Raw genomic sequence first — 19,506 nt, 5'->3', positions numbered from 1 at the left:
AAAACCATAGGAAAAGCAGAGGCATCTCCCAGGGAAAGCTGAGGAAGTTTGGGAATGTCCAGAGGCAAAACACCAGGAAGGGCTGCCCCAGTGATCTGAAGTTTGGCAAATCGCAAATGGTCTTTGAAGTTCCTGAGTCAGGAGTGCCACCCGTACCTATAGGTTAGAAAGCTTCCAAGTTAACATTTAAAAAGAAAGCAGTCTCACCTTCGACTATTTATAAAAACACTGAAGAAACAGAGCCCAGTCTTCTCACACTTCTGTAAAAAGAAAGCTCTGCACTGGGATGGGAAGACATCCTCACAACCCTACTGAAACCTCTCAAAAAGAGTTTCCCACTTTTTGTCCCAGCCTCGAAAAAGAAAGTTAAGGCTTGCCAGTGAACATCAACCCTCTTCGAACACCATGCTAACCTCCACAAACGCTTTTCCCACAGGGAATTTAATGGTATTCCCATCCTGATCCTGTAGATTGACTTTGCCTGCTCCCGGGGATTCACAGAGACTGGACCCTGCTTCAGCACACCTCTCGGTGCTCTACCATGATCCCCACGGTATCCGTCACGCCTCGGGACAGCCCCGCATCACTCCCGTACAGGTGCAGGCAGGCCCGACGTGCAAGGCTGGGACAGCACCCTCTCCCCTCTCCTCTCCAGGTCCGGAGCAGAACGCACCATTCCCACCAGTCACCCCCACTGCAGCTCCGCGGATCTCCCCTGACTCCCCAGGGGACTCGCTGCTGGACTGGACTCTGCCGCCATTCAGGAGGGCAGATTAACGCCAAACGTGCGCGTGAGAGAGAGAGGAGGGGGGAGCAGAGAACAGCGTCTGGCACGATCAGGGCTCCCCCGGCCCATAAATATGAGTGGCGGGAAGGGAAGGGGGTGTTCCCTCCGCAAGCTATCCATTTTTGACTCCTGAAATGACTCCTTGCCCCTCTCTAAAGTGACGTAAAAACGCTCAGCTGGACACGTTTATCACAAGTCCTCCTTTTCCTGTGCTAGGAGCGGGGTTACTAAGAGCCAGGCAAGACTTTACAGCGGCGCAGTTTCACAATCGTCCACTCCGGGAGCTCAGACCCACCCCCGCCCCATCCCCCCCCAGCTCCCATCCACACACCACGACAGCGACACAAGCCGAGCGGAGCGTGCCTGCTACTACCTGCGCCGAGCACCAGCAGCAAACAGGAAACAGGAACGAGTCACAATTTCACATCCTCCTCCCGGGCAGACTCGAGGGCCTGTCCTGAGAATCTTCACTGTGGTCGCCGCCACCTTCCCCCAGACCCCCGCCAAACACCCTCCCCCAACTCCAGGGAGTGCAGGGAAGGCGCCCGAGTCGAGCCCCCGGCACAGCAGCACCACGCAACAGACAGAAGCGCAGAGATAAAGCGAAGGACCAGCTCTGCTCAGCGCCGCCTGCTGTGGTTTCCTGCAGCTTCCTGTGTCTGTAGGTAAGTTGTGCAGCAGCACAGATTCATCGGAGAGAGAGAGAGAGCGACAGCAGCCCAGCCTGCACACGCAGCACTCCCTGCCTGCCAGAGGGGGCACAATGGGCAGCTAAGACACTCCGTCAGCACCTTTCAGGAGCACGTCTCGACAGCAGCGCCCGGCCGTGTGTGCAGACTTTACTCCCATCAGGAGTGCAAGGGCCTGTGAACGCAGCCTGCTGGGAACCGCCCAGAATCCCCTGCATCACAACCGCACTTCACTCACTCTCCCTCCTCCCTGACTCTCTCTTCTCTTCCCCTCCTCCTCCATGTCCCTGCCTTTCACTCCTGCATCCCTGTCTCATCGCAGTCCTGCCCTCCCATCCTCCCCCTCCATTGAGATCACAGACAATCCCCCCGCCACCTTCACCGCCTTTCCTGCTGTCCCACAGCCCCCTCCTCCTTCCCCGCCCTCGCCAGACTCACCTGACCGGTAGCGGTCATCCCTGGTGCCCCCTGAGCGTGAGCGGTGGTACCTCGAAGACGAGGCCGGCGCCGGACTGGGCCCCTGGTTCCGCTGGTCGCTCTGCAGGCCCGGCTCCACCCCTGTGGGGAGACAATCAGAGGCACGTCACACCAGGCCACCCCTAGGGTCGCGAGCGAGTCCCCCCGTGGGGCACTGCAGCACGATTCCGTTCCGGGCTTCACTCCAAGCCCCCGACTCGCACACAAACCTGCAGAACAGCCTCACCTCAGGAAAACCGTTAACATTCATCAGACTTTTACCCACCATGACAAAAATGAACCTTTTTTTTTTTACATACTGAGGTGTGTGTCACATTAGTGTAGAAGGTTACCACGTGCCCTTATAGATACGAGCCTTTTAAAGGCTCGTGCAGTGTCGGAGAGACATGAAGACCGCAGACACACAGGCCCACTAACAGCCTTACTATGTGCCTGCGCTTGAATGCTGTCCTACTTTCATGGTGATGGGTTTGTGAGGGCTCAGTTAAAGGCTGTAGTCAGAACAGAGGCGCCAGGGGCTCAGAGAATGGAAGGCGTCTCTGCCAGCTTGGCTCTCCACGCTGTTTCGCCTCCTTCCTTCCCTCCGCAAGGTCGGGCTGCCCTCTCTCTCTCCGAGCAGGCAGCCAAACGCCAGCCCTTGCAGCCCCTCATCCATCAGCCCGCCTGAGCTCCTTCAGCTCGCCCGCGCCCCTGCGGTCGGGGGGGGGGGGTTTGTTTCCCCTACCGATGCCCGTTTTGCCGACTCTGTTTTTTACATTCATCCCAGGCGAGCAGACCCACGCCTCTTTTCAGAGGCAGATTTGCAAAGGCGCGTGCCGACTGCGGCCGGGAGGGCACATCGGCCAGGCCGCCCAATGCAACCGCGCTGTGGCCTCAGGGGCGAGGCGCCAAGCTCTTCGAAAGGGAAACCTCTGGCGGGACGCCCAAGGAATTTGATCCCGGCTGCACACCTCCTCGGCCCTGCTCCAGGAGGAGAGACGGCCCGAAATGTGCAGGAACTAAGGAGTCGTGATGCAACAAAACCAGTGTTTTTAACCCCCGCATCTGCTGAACGCAGGTACTGCCGTTGCACAATGCTGTAGCCTGTACATCTGAACACCTACGGCCTGTTTTTTTTTTTTTTACAGAGCCTCTTCACTGCCCCATCTGACTTGGCAGTGCCTCTTCAAGGCAACTGTGGAGGCCTGCCAGCCGCTGCCGCCGTTATTACTGTGTTCACCTTGCGCACTTTATAACAGGAGAGCAACATCCCTTCCATGATCTATCGCCACGAGCATTTGTACAACAAAAATGACTTGCATCCATTTACTTTGTGGTGGTGTAGTTGTCCAGATTGCGGCGTGAATTAAGGAAAGGGAGTGCGTGCAGTCACGCCGCCCTCAGGGGAGTGCTGGTTCAGGGCGCGGGTCTAACTCCCTGCGGGCTGCACGCTGGAGCCGCAGGGCTCGTCTGGAGGTTAGCGCTCTCTAAGCCCTCACAGCCGGAGAGGCTCTGTGTGCTCACAGGCCTGGATCACAGAGCCCACGGGTCACCCGTGAAGTCTCCCGGAAAGCAGAGACGCCAGGCCTGCAGGCGGCAGCCGGGACGGGGGCAGGGGACCAGGCCGGGCTGCTGTGCCACACACAGCAGGGGGCTCCCTGCTCAGACAGGCACCTCGCCGCCTGTGACCCCTGCTGCCTTCTCGCAGAGCAGCCAGCCAGCGCTCGGCAGCACAGCCGCGGGGCGAGAAATACAAACCCCAGCTCAGGCCGCGGGGGAGCTGGGGCCTATCCCGGCAAGCAGGGGGCGCGGGGGGGGGGGGGTACACCCTGGACCGGACGCCAGTCTATCACAGGGCTTCGCTAAACACGTAAAGGAATAAAACACAAAGTAAGAAGACAGTCTGAACAGAATAAGCAGCTTGACATCAATTCAACCGGCTACTGATCCCGTTGTGCAAAACCCTCAAAATCCCTGACCAGCTGACTTCTTCAGAGTGAGCAGTGAACACACACACACACATTAGGACACAAGTCTAAACTGTGTGGAAGAGTATGTAAACACAATGAAGAACAAAGCACGTCTGTACACAAAGGGTGGTGGGAACGTGGAACAAGCTACCCAGCCATGTAGTTGTAGATAACAGCCTGGCCTCTTTTAAGAAACAGCTGGGTGAGACACCTTGGAGCAATTAACTATTAACTGCCAGACCTAGCAGGCACTAATCCCTGATATGCCTTAAGAGAGATACTCCAGTAAAATGCCGATAAAGAAGCACACGAGTGCAAATCGCGTCAGTCGTGTTTTCTCAAAGACACGAACAGTAAGACCAGTATTTCATCTCCCCAAGTTAACATCAACCCAGAGGCGTTCAACTACAAAGAAACAGCCTGTGACAAAACACACGTTGCACACACACCTCGAGGCTGTGTCTCCGCGTCCCTGGCTTTCAGATAAACGCCACGGAGGGGCCACCGCCGATGGCGACTCCCCGGCCCGACCCTCGGCTCAAGTTCTGCGCTGGCGCCCGGGCGGCACTGAGCTCCTGCAAACGCCGGCGTGCTCCCGGCTCAAGCGGGCTGCTCTCCGCCGGAGCGACCCCGAGTCACGGCCGGAAACGACCGCACAACATACAAACTTCGCCGCCGCAAAGAAACACACACAACCTTTGAGCCACAGAAGAGACTGCCAGAGACACACCTACACGTGTCTCTCTCGGCTCAGACACCGCACTCAAAATCAAGCCTTTTTTCTTTTAATTACTTCCTAGCTCCGCCGTACCTTTACGTATCACACAGAGACGCAGCCGGCAGGGCTACACCTGAAGCGCTTCCAAACACGAGCCCGCTCCACAGACCAATCCTTCCCTCGCCCCGCGCGATGAGGTCATCGATTACATCACCGCGAACCAGAAGACCGCAGCCCCGGTTTCCAGGGGCAACCGAAGATCAAAAGAGAGGCTCCCGCCGGCCTGACGACACGGCGATGGAAGGGTCGGATTAAATGGCCGGCGTAACCGCAGCTCGAAATCCTTCAGCACGGCTCGCTGTCTTCAAGAACACGTACGTTTTATTTAAAATAATTATATCTGCCGGCTGGACTAATCTACAGCCTCCCCTCCATGTCCTCTTTAAACATGGTTAAAGTTGTCTCGCCGCAGCATTTTCAGAATCCATACTCTTGTACGATAAACCTTCAAAGCAGTACCAGAGCTTCCACTGCGCGTTTTTTTATTCCCTGGGGCTGAAGCTTGAATGACGAAAAAAAAACCCGGCGAAATGACTCGTGACGTCATCACTTCAGCGCGTCAGAGGCGGACGTTGCGAAAGTTCCTGGTAGGCAACACCCAAACTAATCCCAACATTTTCATTCTTAAAACCCTCTTTTCATAGTCCTTTTCATAGAACACCAAATGGGTTCTCAAAACCCGTATGAGTGCCCAGTTCCTGCACCTAGGGAAGTTGGGGGGCCCACACAGTTAAGGCTGGAGCGTCTGTACACACAAGCATGTCGGACTCCTGCTCACATCACTAACCACCTGCACCCCAGGATCCCCTGAGCATTCAAACAGCTTCCGAGCCTGCTGAGGTGGGAAACTCACTGGAGCTGCACCCCTGTGTGTGATCTCCTGTCCCACCCTGAGGAACAGAGTGAGCCCGTCTCTCAATAGAAATAATACAGTGTGTGATCTCCTGATCTCCCTGAGGAACAGTGAGCCTGTCTCTCAATAATAATACAGTGTGTGATCTCCTGTCCCACCCTGAGCAACAGTGAGCCCGTCACTCAATAACAATACAGTGTGTGATCTGCTGTCCCACCCCGAAGAACAGTGAGCCCGTCTCTCAATAATAATAATAATACAGTGTGTGATCTCCTGTCCCACCCTGAGGAACAGTGAGCCTGTCTCTCAATAATAATACAGTGTGTGATCTCCTGTCCCACCCTGAGGAACAGTGAGCCCGTCTCTCAATAATAATAATAATACAGTGTGTGATCTCCTGTCCCACCCTGAGGAACAGTGAGCCTGTCTCTCAATAATAATAATACAGTGTGAGATCTCCTGTCCCACCCTGAGGAACAGTGAGCCCGTCTCTCAATAGAAATAATTCAGTGTGTGATCTCCTGATCTCCCTGAGGAACAGTGAGCCTGTCTCTCAATAGAAATAATTCAGTGTGTGATCTCCTGATCTCCCTGAGGAACAGTGAGCCTGTCTCTCAATAATAATACAGTGTGTGATCTCCTGTCCCACCCTGAGCAACAGTGAGCCCGTCACTCAATAACAATACAGTGTGTGATCTGCTGTCCCACCCCGAAGAACAGTGAGCCCGTCTCTCAATAATAATAATAAAACAGTGTGTGATCTCCTGTCCCACCCTGAGGAACAGTGAGCCTGTCTCTCAATAATAATAATACAGTGTGTGATCTCCTGTCCCACCCTGAGGAACAGTGAGCCCGTCTCTCAATAATAATAATACAGTGTGTGATCTCCTGTCCCACCCTGAGGAACAGTGAGCCCATCTCTCAATAATAATAATAATACAGTGTGTGATCTCCTGTCCCACCCTGAGGAACAGTGAGCCCGTCTCTCAATAATAATAATAATACAGTGTGTGATCTCCTGTCCCACCCTGAGGAACAGTGAGCCCGTCTCTCAATAATAATAATACAGTGTGTGATCTCCTGTCCCACCCTGAGGAACAGTGAGCCCGTCTCTCAATAATAATAATACAGTGTGTGATCTCCTGTCCCACCCTGAGGAACAGTGAGCCCGTCTCTCAATAATAATAATACAGTGTGTGATCTCCTGTCCCACCCTGAGGAACAATGAGCCCATCTCTCAATAATAATAATAATACAGTGTGTGATCTCCTGTCCCACCCTGAGGAACAGTGAGCCCGTCTCTCAATAATAATAATAATACAGTGTGTGATCTCCTGTCCCACCCTGAGGAACAGTGAGCCCGTCTCTCAATAATAATAATACAGTGTGTGATCTCCTGTCCCACCCTGAGGAACAGTGAGCCCGTCTCTCAATAATAATAATACAGTGTGTGATCTCCTGTCCCACCCTGAGGAACAGTGAGCCCGTCTCTCAATAATAATAATACAGTGTGTGATCTCCTGTCCCACCCTGAGGAACAATGAGCCCGTCACTCAATAACAATACAGTGTGTGATCTGCTGTCCCACCCTGAAGAACAGTGAGCCCGTCTCTCAATAATAATAATACAGTGTGTGATCTCCTGTCCCACCCTGAGGAACAGTGAGCCCGTCTCTCAATAATAATAATACAGTGTGTGATCTCCTGTCCCACCCTGAGGAACAGAGTGAGCCCGTCTCTCAATAGAAATAATACAGTGTGTGATCTCCTGATCTCCCTGAGGAACAGTGAGCCTGTCTCTCAATAATAATAATACAGTGTGTGATCTCCTGTCCCACCCTGAGGAACAGTGAGCCCGTCTCTCAATAATAATAATACAGTGTGTGATCTCCTGTCCCACCCTGAGGAACAGAGTGAGCCCGTCTCTCAATAGAAATAATACAGTGTGTGATCTCCTGATCTCCCTGAGGAACAGTGAGCCTGTCTCTCAATAATAATAATACAGTGTGTGATCTGCTGTCCCACCCTGAAGAACAGTGACCCCGTCTCTCAATAATAATAATACAGTGTGTGATCTCCTGTCCCACCCTGAGGAACAGTGAGCCCGTCTCTCAATAATAATAATACAGTGTGTGATCTCCTGTCCCACCCTGAGGAACAGAGTGAGCCCGTCTCTCAATAGAAATAATACAGTGTGTGATCTCCTGATCTCCCTGAGGAACAGTGAGCCTGTCTCTCAATAATAATAATACAGTGTGTGATCTCCTGTCCCACCCTGAGCAACAGTGAGCCCGTCTCTCAATAATAATAATACAGTGTGTGATCTCCTGTCCCACCCTGAGGAACAGAGTGAGAGTCGTCTCTCAATAGAAATAATTCAGTGTGTGATCTCCTGATCTCCCTGAGGAACAGTGAGCCTGTCTCAGAATAATAATAATACAGTGTGTGATCTCCTGTCCCACCCTGAGGAACAGAGTGAGCCCGTCTCTCAATAGAAATAATTCAGTGTGTGATCTCCTGATCTCCCTGAGGAACAGTGAGCCTGTCTCTCAATAATAATAATACAGTGTGTGATCTGCTGTCCCACCCTGAAGAACAGTGACCCCGTCTCTCAATAATAATAATACAGTGTGTGATCTCCTGTCCCACCCTGAGGAACAGTGAGCCCGTCTCTCAATAATAATAATACAGTGTGTGATCTCCTGTCCCACCCTGAGGAACAGAGTGAGCCCGTCTCTCAATAGAAATAATACAGTGTGTGATCTCCTGATCTCCCTGAGGAACAGTGAGCCTGTCTCTCAATAATAATAATACAGTGTGTGATCTCCTGTCCCACCCTGAGCAACAGTGAGCCCGTCTCTCAATAATAATAATACAGTGTGTGATCTCCTGTCCCACCCTGAGGAACAGAGTGAGAGTCGTCTCTCAATAGAAATAATTCAGTGTGTGATCTCCTGATCTCCCTGAGGAACAGTGAGCCTGTCTCAGAATAATAATAATACAGTGTGTGATCTCCTGTCCCACCCTGAGGAACAGAGTGAGCCCGTCTCTCAATAGAAATAATTCAGTGTGTGATCTCCTGATCTCCCTGAGGAACAGTGAGCCTGTCTCTCAATAATAATAATACAGTGTGTGATCTCCTGTCCCACCCTGAGCAACAGTGAGCCTGTCTCTCAATAATAATAATAATACAGTGTGTGATCTCCTGTCCCACCCTGAGCAACAGTGAGCCTGTCTCTCAATGTTTCATGTGATGCACATAACTGTCCATTTACATGTTTGCACTGTAACCGTCGTGTCAATTGCTTCTGCTCTGGCTATACTATCTCAGTGTTGCAACAAGTTCAGAACTCAGAAGCTAGACTTTTAACTCACACCGGAGAGTTGGTAGCATATCACTCCTACACCTAAGTCTCTATATTGGCTGCCTTTAACGTCACGTATTCAATAAAAGATCTTGTTACTGATTTTTAGGGCTTTTTAAAATGTGGCTCCATCACACATCTCTGCCCTCCTCCATATTCACACTCCCTGCTGCAGGCCCTGCTGCCGCTGAGCCTTAGCTCACGGTGACTTCTGGTGACTGTGCTCTTTTTCTGCTGCTGCTTTTTGTTATGGAATCCCTTTCCTCAGACTGGGGAAAAAAATTGTATGAGAAATGTTTTGAGTCTCTTCAAATCCAAACTCACACCTCTCATTAGGGCCTGTGTCTGATTGCCCCACATTCTTTGCATATAAACCTGTATATTCTTGTTTATTTTTTTTTTCCTTTTACTTTTTTGGTACTCGTCTTCATTTTCTTCCTCACCATGTACAGCGTCGCTGGGGTTGGAAAGGCGCTTTATAGATCATTGTTGCCATTATTAAAGCTCGCTGAGTCTGAATCTGAAGATGGCAGCACCTCCTAGTGGTCAGCCTGGGGTTCCTGCTGGCCGAGACGCTGGGCGCCGCAGGGATGGCGGTATGTTATTGCTGTCCAGCTCCGCGCCTCGTTCTCTCCAGAGCGGGTAGCAGGGGTCACCGCCAGAGAGCTTGGCATAGTGTACCGGGAATTCCAGATGAAAGTAAAACTGTCCTCCTCGCTTACACCGCGGCCTCCAGCCCGGCCAGAAGGCACAGACACTTGCTCTAGTTTCCTCTTGGGACACAAGGGGTTTTCCACTGCCGTCGGGGCTGACGTCTGACCACGAGCATGCGTCAGCGTGAATCAGAGAGACTGTCATCGTCCTGCTGCACCGCCACCCCTGCGAGCTCTCAGCCACATTCCGCTACCAACAGAGCCGCAAAGCTGGAATGCCGGAATGGGTGTCCGATGCTGATGCCGTGTTCCCAAGTGCAGGGCGTCCAGCGGGCCCCCGCTGCCCTGGCCCCAGGGACCAGGCCCCCCACGATAAACTCCCTGCGATGATGTCACCCGACAGGGGAAAATAAAACAACAGGAAAGCAGAGAGCATTCCCCATGCATCTGAAAGAGGAAGGTGGAAGGGAGGGGGAGGGACTGGGGGTTTTTCCACCCATCCCCAAATCTTTTCGTAACCATGTGCAGACGCACGCCATCCCATCTCACCCACGTGGGTCTGTAACTCAAGGGCTGAGTCACTGTACAGTGTTTGGGCTCCCATCTCATTTTCAAAGGGAGCGAGCAGCACCAGGTGTCAAGACCTTACCGACTGTCCTCATGAGCTTACACCACAGCGAGGCCCCAAGAGACTGGAGCTGTCCTCTTTGTCAAATAAAAATACAATACCTGCATGAGCCCTTGTGGGGAGTGGGTCCTCCTACCAGGAAAGAGTAATTGTTAACAAGAGGAGCAGACTGTATTCAATGCTGCAGTTTCTTCTGTATCACATTTTGTACAATTTTTAAAAACCTGGACAGCAGGATAATGAGCAGTGGGTCCAGACGCCTCCAGGCAGGGCTGAACAGTGAAGCCCTCCCCACAGGTGTCACTGTTTGTACCCCTGAGGTAGGTGCTTTGTTGAGGTAGGTGGGGGGGGAGCAGCCCTAGAACAAGAGGCACCTACAGTCCCACAGTGCCAGCAGCAGAGCTGAGGCATCACCATAAGACTGATGCCGTTCCGACTGGTCACAATGCAGCTCATGGGTGCCTGTGCACCTGTAGGAGGCACTATTGCACTGCAAGCCAAGGGTACTCCAACCCCTCTCCCATTTAATTCGAGCAAAGCCTGGCCCGCCTGGGGCATCCTGGCTGCAGCTGGATTAGGACACAGCCCAGGCGGAGTGCACACCGAGTCCCACGCTGGCTGTCCCAGCCCGCTCCCGTGCCTCGCCTGTGACCCCCACGCGCAGCTCACTTCCTGCTCTGTCGCTGCGCACCGCAGCCGTGTCTTCTCAAACTGCGCTGTTGTGGTTTCCTGTAGTGCCAGCACTGATTTAAATGTTTCAGCGCGCCCGCCCCTCCGTGGTCACATCTGAGCAGCAGCCTCGCTGGAATGACGCAGCAAAAGCAGCAAAACCGCTCCTTTTGTTCCTGATGATTATACTGGTCCGAGTCTCTAAAGATGACTTGACAAAAAAGGAAGGCTCACCCCTCCTCTGGTTTCTACTCCAGCCAAGTTTAGTTTTCTCCCTGGGGTGGTTTTTGAGCTCAGCTGGAGCTCCTGAAACTTTGGTGGGGGGGGGGGGACCTGTAAATGGTACCAGCGCTGTGCTGCCCGCTGAGGTCCAGAGGTGCCCTCTTGCAGGCGCCGGGAAAGAAACAGGCTGGTGGTGGCCAGGGAGAGGCGATGACAGTTCTGTGTGCTGAGGTTGTGGGAAACAATACGCTTGAAGGGGGGTGTCCTTGAATGCAGCACTGACTGCAGAAACAAGCAAACCAGAATTCTGAACACTGAAAAGGCAATACTTAGCCCTGGAGAAGGAGAGCCAAGGGTGACACGATAGCACACTGGTCAGCACTGCTGCCTTGCAGCACTGGGGCCCTGGGTTCAATTCCAGACCAGAGGCACTATCTGTGTGGAGTCTGCATGTTCTCCCCTGTGCTTGTCTGGGTTTTCTCAGGTGCTTCGGGTTCTTCCCACAGTCCAAAGACATGGTGGTAGGGTATTTGGTTGCTGGGAAAACTGTCCCTGGTGTGAGTGTGTGAGTGTTAGTGTGCGTGTCTGCTCTGCGATGGACTGGCGTCCTGTCCAGGGTGTACCCTGCCTTGCACCCTTTGCTTGCTGGGATAGGCTCAGGCTCCCCCTGGATAAAGCGGTTAGAATGTGGATGGATGGATTTAAACCCGAGCAGGAATGAACACCAGCAGACACAGGGGTCCCCAAGGACCAGGGAATGGGAACCACAGAGTTAGCTGTTAGCTGTCGCACTTTCCTGGTCCACCACTAGAGGTCAGCCATGCCCTGCAAATCAAACCTACACAACAGCCCCCAGATTTCTCATCTCTGCTTTGTCTTCAACTCCCTCTCCCGTTTTCCCTTCCTCTCTATCCATGATTCCACGAGCCACGATCCCACTTGTGACAGCTGATCCTCGTGTCACTCCGCAGTGTAACAGGATCTCAGCCCCCCCCCCCAGGGCTGGGGTTTAAAAATGCTGGGAATCGGCGGCTCGCTCTCTGCTCCTCTGTGACCAGCACTTCCGCCCCCAAGCCGGCTGGGCTCGCTGAGCGCAGGGATCATCCGACACCCACCCTCGGGAGTGGGAGACAGACAAAAGCTTGGGGGTTGGAAAAGCAGAGCGAAAAGCACGAGTGGGGAAGGAGAGTGGACCGGTCTTTCGGCAGGGGGACAGAGGGAATCCGCTGATGGATTTATGGGTCCTGTTGTTTCCCTGCCAAGCTTGGCGTTATCTAGCCATACATTTTTTTAAGTTTTCAACTGTAACGCACTGGCACTTTGTGTTTGTTCTTTACACGTGGTTAATGACTGTTTGTGTCTGGCAGGACTGTGGCAAGACCTCTGACGTCTGTCGTTCTTACAGCTCCTCTGACTGGGGCTGCGAGTGGAAAGAGCTGGGGGGGAAAGGGGCCGCGAGACGAGAGAGGGGGACAGAGGCAGGGAGGCGTGAGAGGCAGGCAGGACGCAGACACAGAGGGAGACTGAGGCAGGGAGGGTGAGTTAAGAGACCGAGGCACATGGAGACCGAGGCACATGCAGACCGAGGCAGGGAGAAGGAGAGAATGAGGGAGGGAGGGGTCAGGCCTTACCAGGTGTCTGAGGGATGTAGGGTGCCAGCAGCTTGGCCCTCTTCTTCTCGTAGCCCTTCTGTGTGATGTCACCTGGAAGCAGGAGGAGAACACAGGCCGTCAGCCAAGTGCCTGGGCAGGGAGACATCTCACAGCAGACTGGGGGGGGCATTATATAATCCCCCACACAGGGCTCCCCCAGAAACCAGGCTGCAAGGGGGTGCTCTCTCCCCATCCTCCCCGCCTGGCTCTGGAAGAGGATGCTGAAGAAGTCCCAGCCAACATTTTTTGTCCTTGCGGCTTTTGCAGACGCAGCCTTATAAAGTCATGATACTCACGAGAACGAAATCTGCCAGAAGTTCAATGGTGAGAATTAACCAGGCAGGTCAGAGGAGACCAGATCAAACCCACAGTGCCCCAAACCGCCAGCTTCTCCAACTCGCAACATGCTTTAAAGGATCTTTCTCAAGGGAATTCTTCCTACAGGCATCATGTGTGTGTGTGTGTGGGGGTTTCAAAGTCACGTGACAAGGGGATGATTTCAAAATAAAAAAATGCAAAGACAGAAATGCACAGACACACAAAAATAGCAGAAGCACAGCACAGTTCACAGACACCCCCCCCCCCCCACTTCCTGCAAACTGCCTGCAACCCCCCAGCCCAGCCCATTCTCGCTGCTCATTTCCTCTCTCGCTGCCTGTGCAGTGTTGGGTGCCCACCTCCTCAAGCCTCAAGCCCCCCACTCCACCACCAGCAGGACCCTGCATGGCAATCACACTGGGGGGGGGGGCAGGTCACAGACGGCACCACATCTCCACGACAACCACAGGCCCCTTCATGGAAGTTACCCCCCCCACCCCCAATTCTCTACTCTGGGCAAGCTGCCCAGCTCAGGCAGCGAGGACCCCACATCAGCTGGCCACTGTCGGTCTCCATGGGGCTGAGGCCGAGACCCGCACGGGACACAGGACAGGAGCCCCAGTGCCTCAGCTCTCAGCACAGTCCCCCCGCCCCCCCATTCACAGGCTCTGTCAACCGTGACTGCTTGTCACACACGCCATGTTCCGCTGTACGTTTGAAAGTGGTGAACACCGGCCCCAGATGAAGCGAGCGTGGCTGACTGTTTCCAGGGGTATCGGAGGCATGAGCAAGCCCGTTTCCGGACACCGGGGGGACAGCACGTTACCGATCCTCCTCCTACTGTGTGAGCACCTCTCCGCCTCGAGTCTGCGGCGAGGAGGAAACTGAGCCCTTGAAGAATAAAAGGAGGCCCAGCTGGGCCCCGACTGCAGCTCCCTCACAGCCGAACAGCCTGCTGGAGCACAAGAGGACATTGTGTCCGAGAGCCAGCAGGCCCGACCGCAGTAGTCAGCCCCGTCATTGACATTGACAGCGGGCGCACAGGCTGGCGGGCAGAGGGGTCCCCTGGCTGCACTCAGGAGCTGGGGGGGAGGGGGGCATTGTCATTAAGGGGCCGGAGCACAGAGGAGGATCTGTGCTGGTGGTGCCACGGGGCCCAGCCTCACACTGGCACTGCCCGGAAGGCTGAGAGCCCCCTTTGTCTCTCTGGCAGCCTGACAGTCACATCTACAGCCCTGCGACCTGTCGGACTGGCACAGCCTTGCCGCGCAGACTGCCAGGGCTGGAAACTGGCAAGCAGGAGGAAACAGAGAAGCATAATCTACTTGCAATACAAGAGGAGAGCCATGCCTTGGTTTTAAAATCAGCTAGGCTCCGCAGAACAAGCATGACTGGTCTTCCTCTAATCAGCGACAGTCTTCTTGTTCTGAAAGCCCAAGTAAAAAGCCTGTGATGTTTTGTGAAGAGCATCTTCAAGAGGGATTTAAAGGAACTTCGGCTCAGGGGGATCCTGCTGCACGTCGCCCACAGAACCCCCCAGCTGTGCGACCTCTCCCGAGCTAGACAGCCATGGGGGGGACCCCTGGCTCCTGTACCCCTCTGGTCAGCTGCTGCGCTTGAGTGTGCTCCCCCTGTCTCGGAAGGGCAGGGGGTGTCAGTATGCGTGTCTGTCCCGGGCAGTTGCAGAACTGTTTATCTGTCTGACTGTAAAGTGCTTGAGCAACAGGGGCCCAGCTGGAGAGGGGTGATGCATCGGTGACCCCCTACCGCCCACTCCTCTCCCCCCCCCCCCCGGCTCTGCGAGTCTGCCAGTGAGTCACTGCTGGGGCTGGGGGGAGGGGGGCAGTGTGGGAGGAGGCTGGCTCTTGGGCTTCGGTGACTCAGGCCTGATCCTCCACAGACCAGAGTGTGAACCGTGCTGCCCAGTCCAGGAACCAGCTGAGTGGGAGAGGGCGGTTGGCTAAGCTGTGCTGCACCCACACACTGGGAGATAGGTGCGGGGTGGAGGGGGGGGTTGCTTAAAACTCAGTTTCAGATCCTGATTTTCAACATCAGCACAAAATAAAAAGAGATGAAGACTCTCACTGATTTTACTGGTTATAAGGTGTACAGTATACTGTACACACAGCAGGTGTGCAGTGCCCACAGTCCCTCCACCAGGAGTACAATACTCATACAGCAGGTGTGCAGTGCCCACAGTCCCTCCACCAGGGGTATAATACTCATACAGCAGGTGTGCAGTGCCCGCAGTACCTCCACCAGGGGTACAATACTCATACAGCAGGTGTGCAGTGCCCACAGTACCTCCACCAGGGGTACAATACTCATACAGCAGGTGTGCAGTGCCCGCAGTACCTCCACCAGGGGTACAATACTCATACAGCAGGTGTGCAGTGCCCGCAGTTCCTCCACCAGGGGTACAATACTCATACAGCAGGTGTGCAGTGCCCACAGTACCTCCACCAGGGGTACAATACTCATACAGGAGGTGTCCAGTGCCCGCAGTTCCTCCACCAGGGGTACAATACTCATACAGGAGGTGTCCAGTGCCCGCAGTTCCTCCACCAGGGGTACAATACTCATACAGCAGGTGTGCAGTGCCCGCAGTACCTCCACCAGGGGTACAATACTCATACAGCAGGTGTGCAGTGCCCGCAGTTCCTACACCAGGGGTACAATACTCATACAGGAGGTGTGCAGTGCCCACAGTACCTCCACCAGGGGTACAATACTCATACAGCAGGTGTGCAGTGCCCGCAGTTCCTACACCAGGGGTACTATATATATATGCAGCTGGTATACTGTGTCACTACACACCAGGTGTTAAGTGCATAAATAGTACCTTGCAAAAATCTTTGTTTAAAGATTCTGTTGTTTAAAAGCTTACAATCATGACAGGCATAGGGACATGACATTTTGAAGTAGCAATTAATTGACTGACACAAACTACCCCGCACATTCAAAAACAAAGAAGCAAACAGATAATATGGAAAAAAAAATGAAAAGGCATGATTGCATAAATATTCAGACCTGTGGAAAATCAAAATTAATTTAGGTACACAAAATTAACTTAAGGAGTCACACAATTAGTTGAGTGCCCTCTTGTCTGCGTGTAGTAATAGTGGTCCACATGATTTCAGAAAAAATACACCTGTCTGTCAGTCAGGTAGTGAATTTTAAGAACACCATGTCACCGTATAGACTAAGGGGCTCGGCAGAGGAGTATAAAAACATTTCAAAGACCCTTAATATCTGTTTATTGGAGCATGGGGAAATCGATCATGAAGAAGTGGGAGGCACCCATACTGTGCTGACCAGGCTGCCCCTTCAAACTGAGCTGCTGGGCCAGGAGGACAGTGACTGGTGAGGGACGCCAGCGCGAAGCCAGCAGCGGCTTTGAAAGAGCCACACAGCTCAGTGGCCGGGAGGGGAGAAAATGTTCATGGGTCAACACCATCCTGGTCACTGCACAAAGGGGGGCTTGTATGACACTGAAAAAATCTCAGATCCCATGTGAGATCTGCAACAATGCACCTACTGTAAGCGATACGGCAAACCCAGCAAAAGGTTTTGTGCGAGGAGAAGACAGAATTAGACGTGTCCAAGCACGGTGGAGGAAGCATTTTGTTCCAGTTCTGCTTTGCATCAGCAGGGACCGGGAAGCTTGTCAAGGCTGAGGGGAACACAGATGGAGCAAAGTACTGGCAAAGTGTCGGAGAAAACCTGCTTCAAACCTAAAACTGGGACAAAACCTCACCCTCCAGCAGGACGATGAGCTGAAGCACAAGGCCAGAGCTGCTCTGGAGTAGCTTATGAATAATAAAGTGATTGAGTATCCAGTCAAGTCCTGACTTGAATCTTACTGAGAATCTGTGGAAAGACTAAAAAATGTTGTCTATGAGTAATCCCCAAGCAAACTGAGTGAGTCTGAACAAACGAGCCAAGACAAATGGGCAAAAGACTCACCCAAAAAGAATTGCAGCTGTAAAAGCAGAAAAATGTGATATCACCAAATACCTCACATATACATATTGACATATTTCCATTTTTTCTTTTTGGTTCGGTTGACATTTACTACAACTTACCCTTAGAGGTCTTCAGTTTGCGCATTCAGGTTTTGAATAAAACATTACGTTTAGAATGCATCATTTTGTAATTTCACAATATGGATGCGACAATGCAGTGGTCAGCATGACTGCCTTGCAGCCCTGAGTTCAATTCCAGACCCGGGGCGCTGTCTGTGTGGAGTTTGTATGTTCTCCCCATATTTGCAAGGGTTTCCTCCCACAGTCCAAAGACATGCTGGTAGGTGTATCGGTTTCTGGGAAAACAGGCCCTGGTGCGAGTGTGAGCGTCTGTGTGCCCCGTGATGGACTGGAGTCCCTTGCTTACTGGGATAAACTCCAGCTCTCCCCTGAGCCTGAACTGGAAGAAGAGGTTAGAAAACGAATGGAAGGGACACCATAGGAAGGGTGCACTGTAGTTTAAACCTGCTGCACAGCATATAACAGCTGACACTGTTGAATTGTCGTTGAATTAGAAGTTGTTAAATACAGTACACGCACCCTATCGTGAGGTCCGGGCCTGTCAAGACGCGTGACAGGAGACTGGAACTCGTGCACCTTCCCCAGCCTCACGGGGCACTCTGCCCACAGCGTAGCACAAGGCAGGAGGTATCCGCGCTCCTCTCCGGTGCTTTCACTGCCAGTGACCCACATTCCCAGCTCGACACAGCCTCCGGCACAGCAGCGCGATCCATTCGCCCGCACTGGCCTCGCTGGGCTGGGTCCCAGGATAGGACAGACTCTCCCAATCACACGGACACGGACACGGACACGGACAAAGACCCCGCCCCGCAGACACGGAGCGCTCAGAACACGTGTGGGGGTGGGTTCCTAATATTTTGGAATGTGTTCACCATAAAAAGAGCCATACACCAGACAACAACCAGACACTCTTGCAGGAAAAGAAAGGCTAAACATCACCGCTGCTCCTCTTGTTACAAGATGCATCTCGTTGTACAAGGGAATGATGAAGCCTTTTCAGCTCCTCAAAAACAGCAGCCCCCCGCAGTCCCCACCCTGGCATAGCTCTCCGTGCAGACAGAAGAACAATCAATTCAAGGTGTCCCCCCATCAACCCCAGACTGAAGATTTCTTGAATGGGGTTGCAGTGCCCCCGAGGATGACAATAGTCTCCCCAAACCCCCATGTGGGATAAAGGCAACAGGCTCCCTCTTTTAGGCCCAACTACAATAACTGCCTTTAAAACAAACACGAGGACAACACGAGCGCACGTGTTAAACCCAGCCCGTTGAAGAGCTGGTCAAAATCCTCAAGGGCTCAGACAACGGAACACCAACCAGAAGACACGAGTGGACACTCCGGGGAAGTGCATTTAAAAAAAGAGAGCAGACTGAATCTGAAAGCAGATTCTTTACTCAGAGCGGTGGGAGTGTGGAACAAGCTGCCTCTACCCTGGTTTCTTTCAAGAAACAGCAAGATGAGATCCTCAGATCAATTAACTGCTCATTACCAAAACGGGCCAGATGGACCGAACGGCCTCTTCTTGCCAGTGACCGTGCGCCAGGCGTCGAAGAGCCGGGGAGATGAAGACGGGACAAGCCCTGCGGTCCGGACCTGGTGGGTCCCCACAGTCTCCCTTGTAGCTCCCCTGAGTGATGAACTCCGCTCTCTCCAGCTCTGCAGAGGCCCTGCACAGTCAGCCTCCCGCCAGGCTAAGAAACTCGAGAGCATGCTGCCAAGACGCTGCCTAAGCCCACGCACTCAGCCAAGCGCGCTTATCCGCAATTAGAGCAGACTGATAGCGTGCTGTAATCAATCTGCAGCAGATCAGGTCCACAGAGGGGGCGCCCCCCCCTCCCTCGTAACAGCACAGCTGGGGCACAGCCCGCAGCGCAAGGGATCCCAAGACTCCTGCCTCCTAAAACCTTAGTGAGGTCCACCGGAGTGCAAGTGCAGCACAGCCAGGTGAAATCATGGGAAAATCTACAGCACACTGTAGTCAAACCCAGCAGGAGCATGGGGGAAGCATGGCAAGGTGCAGCTAAATTCAGTGAAATTGTGGGAAAAAGGAGGAAGCACAGTCAAGTGAAGAAAAGCGCAGTGAAATCATGGGGAAAACTTCAGCACACTGTAGTACACTCCAGTATGATCAAGGGAAGCACAGGGGAGGTGCGGTGGCTCTGTGGCTGGAAGGTTGCCGGTTCGTATCCCGCGGCCGGCAGAGGAATCCTACTCCGTTGGGCCCCTGAGCAAAGCCCTTAACCCCAACTGCTCCAGGGGTGCTGTATAAATGGCTGACCCTGCGCTCTGACCCCCAGCTTCTCTCCCTGTCTGTGTGTCTCAGGGAGAGCAAGATGGGGTATGCGAAAAGACAAATTCCTAATGCAAGAAATTGTATATGGCTAATAAAGTGATCTTATCTTAAAAGTGCCGCAAAGCCAG

General features: G+C 53.2%; 1 protein-coding gene across 2 annotated transcripts in view; it reads right to left on the bottom strand.

The window, feature by feature from the left end:
• The window catches only part of LOC148841400 (disco-interacting protein 2 homolog B-A), a 65,346-nt gene that overhangs the window by 29,119 nt on the left and 16,721 nt on the right, over positions 1-19,506 (bottom strand). Inside the window, exons 2-3 of one of the 2 annotated variants that reach the window (XM_088918021.1) lie at positions 12,701-12,772; positions 1,915-2,034 (exon numbers count right to left, since the gene is read on the bottom strand). In XM_088918021.1, the coding sequence (XP_088774147.1) occupies positions 1,915-2,034; positions 12,701-12,772 (192 nt within the window). The remainder of the gene's footprint in view (positions 1-1,914; positions 2,035-12,700; positions 12,773-19,506) is intronic. The other variant, XM_088918022.1, reaches the window with a different exon arrangement.

The sequence above is a fragment of the Atractosteus spatula genome, chromosome 1 (genome assembly GCF_055471065.1).
Source record: "Atractosteus spatula isolate fAtrSpa1 chromosome 1, fAtrSpa1.hap1, whole genome shotgun sequence".
Taxonomy (NCBI): Eukaryota; Metazoa; Chordata; class Actinopteri; order Semionotiformes; family Lepisosteidae; genus Atractosteus; species Atractosteus spatula.
Note: the sequence above shows the minus strand (reverse complement) of the source record. Positions and strands in the feature narration are given on the sequence as shown.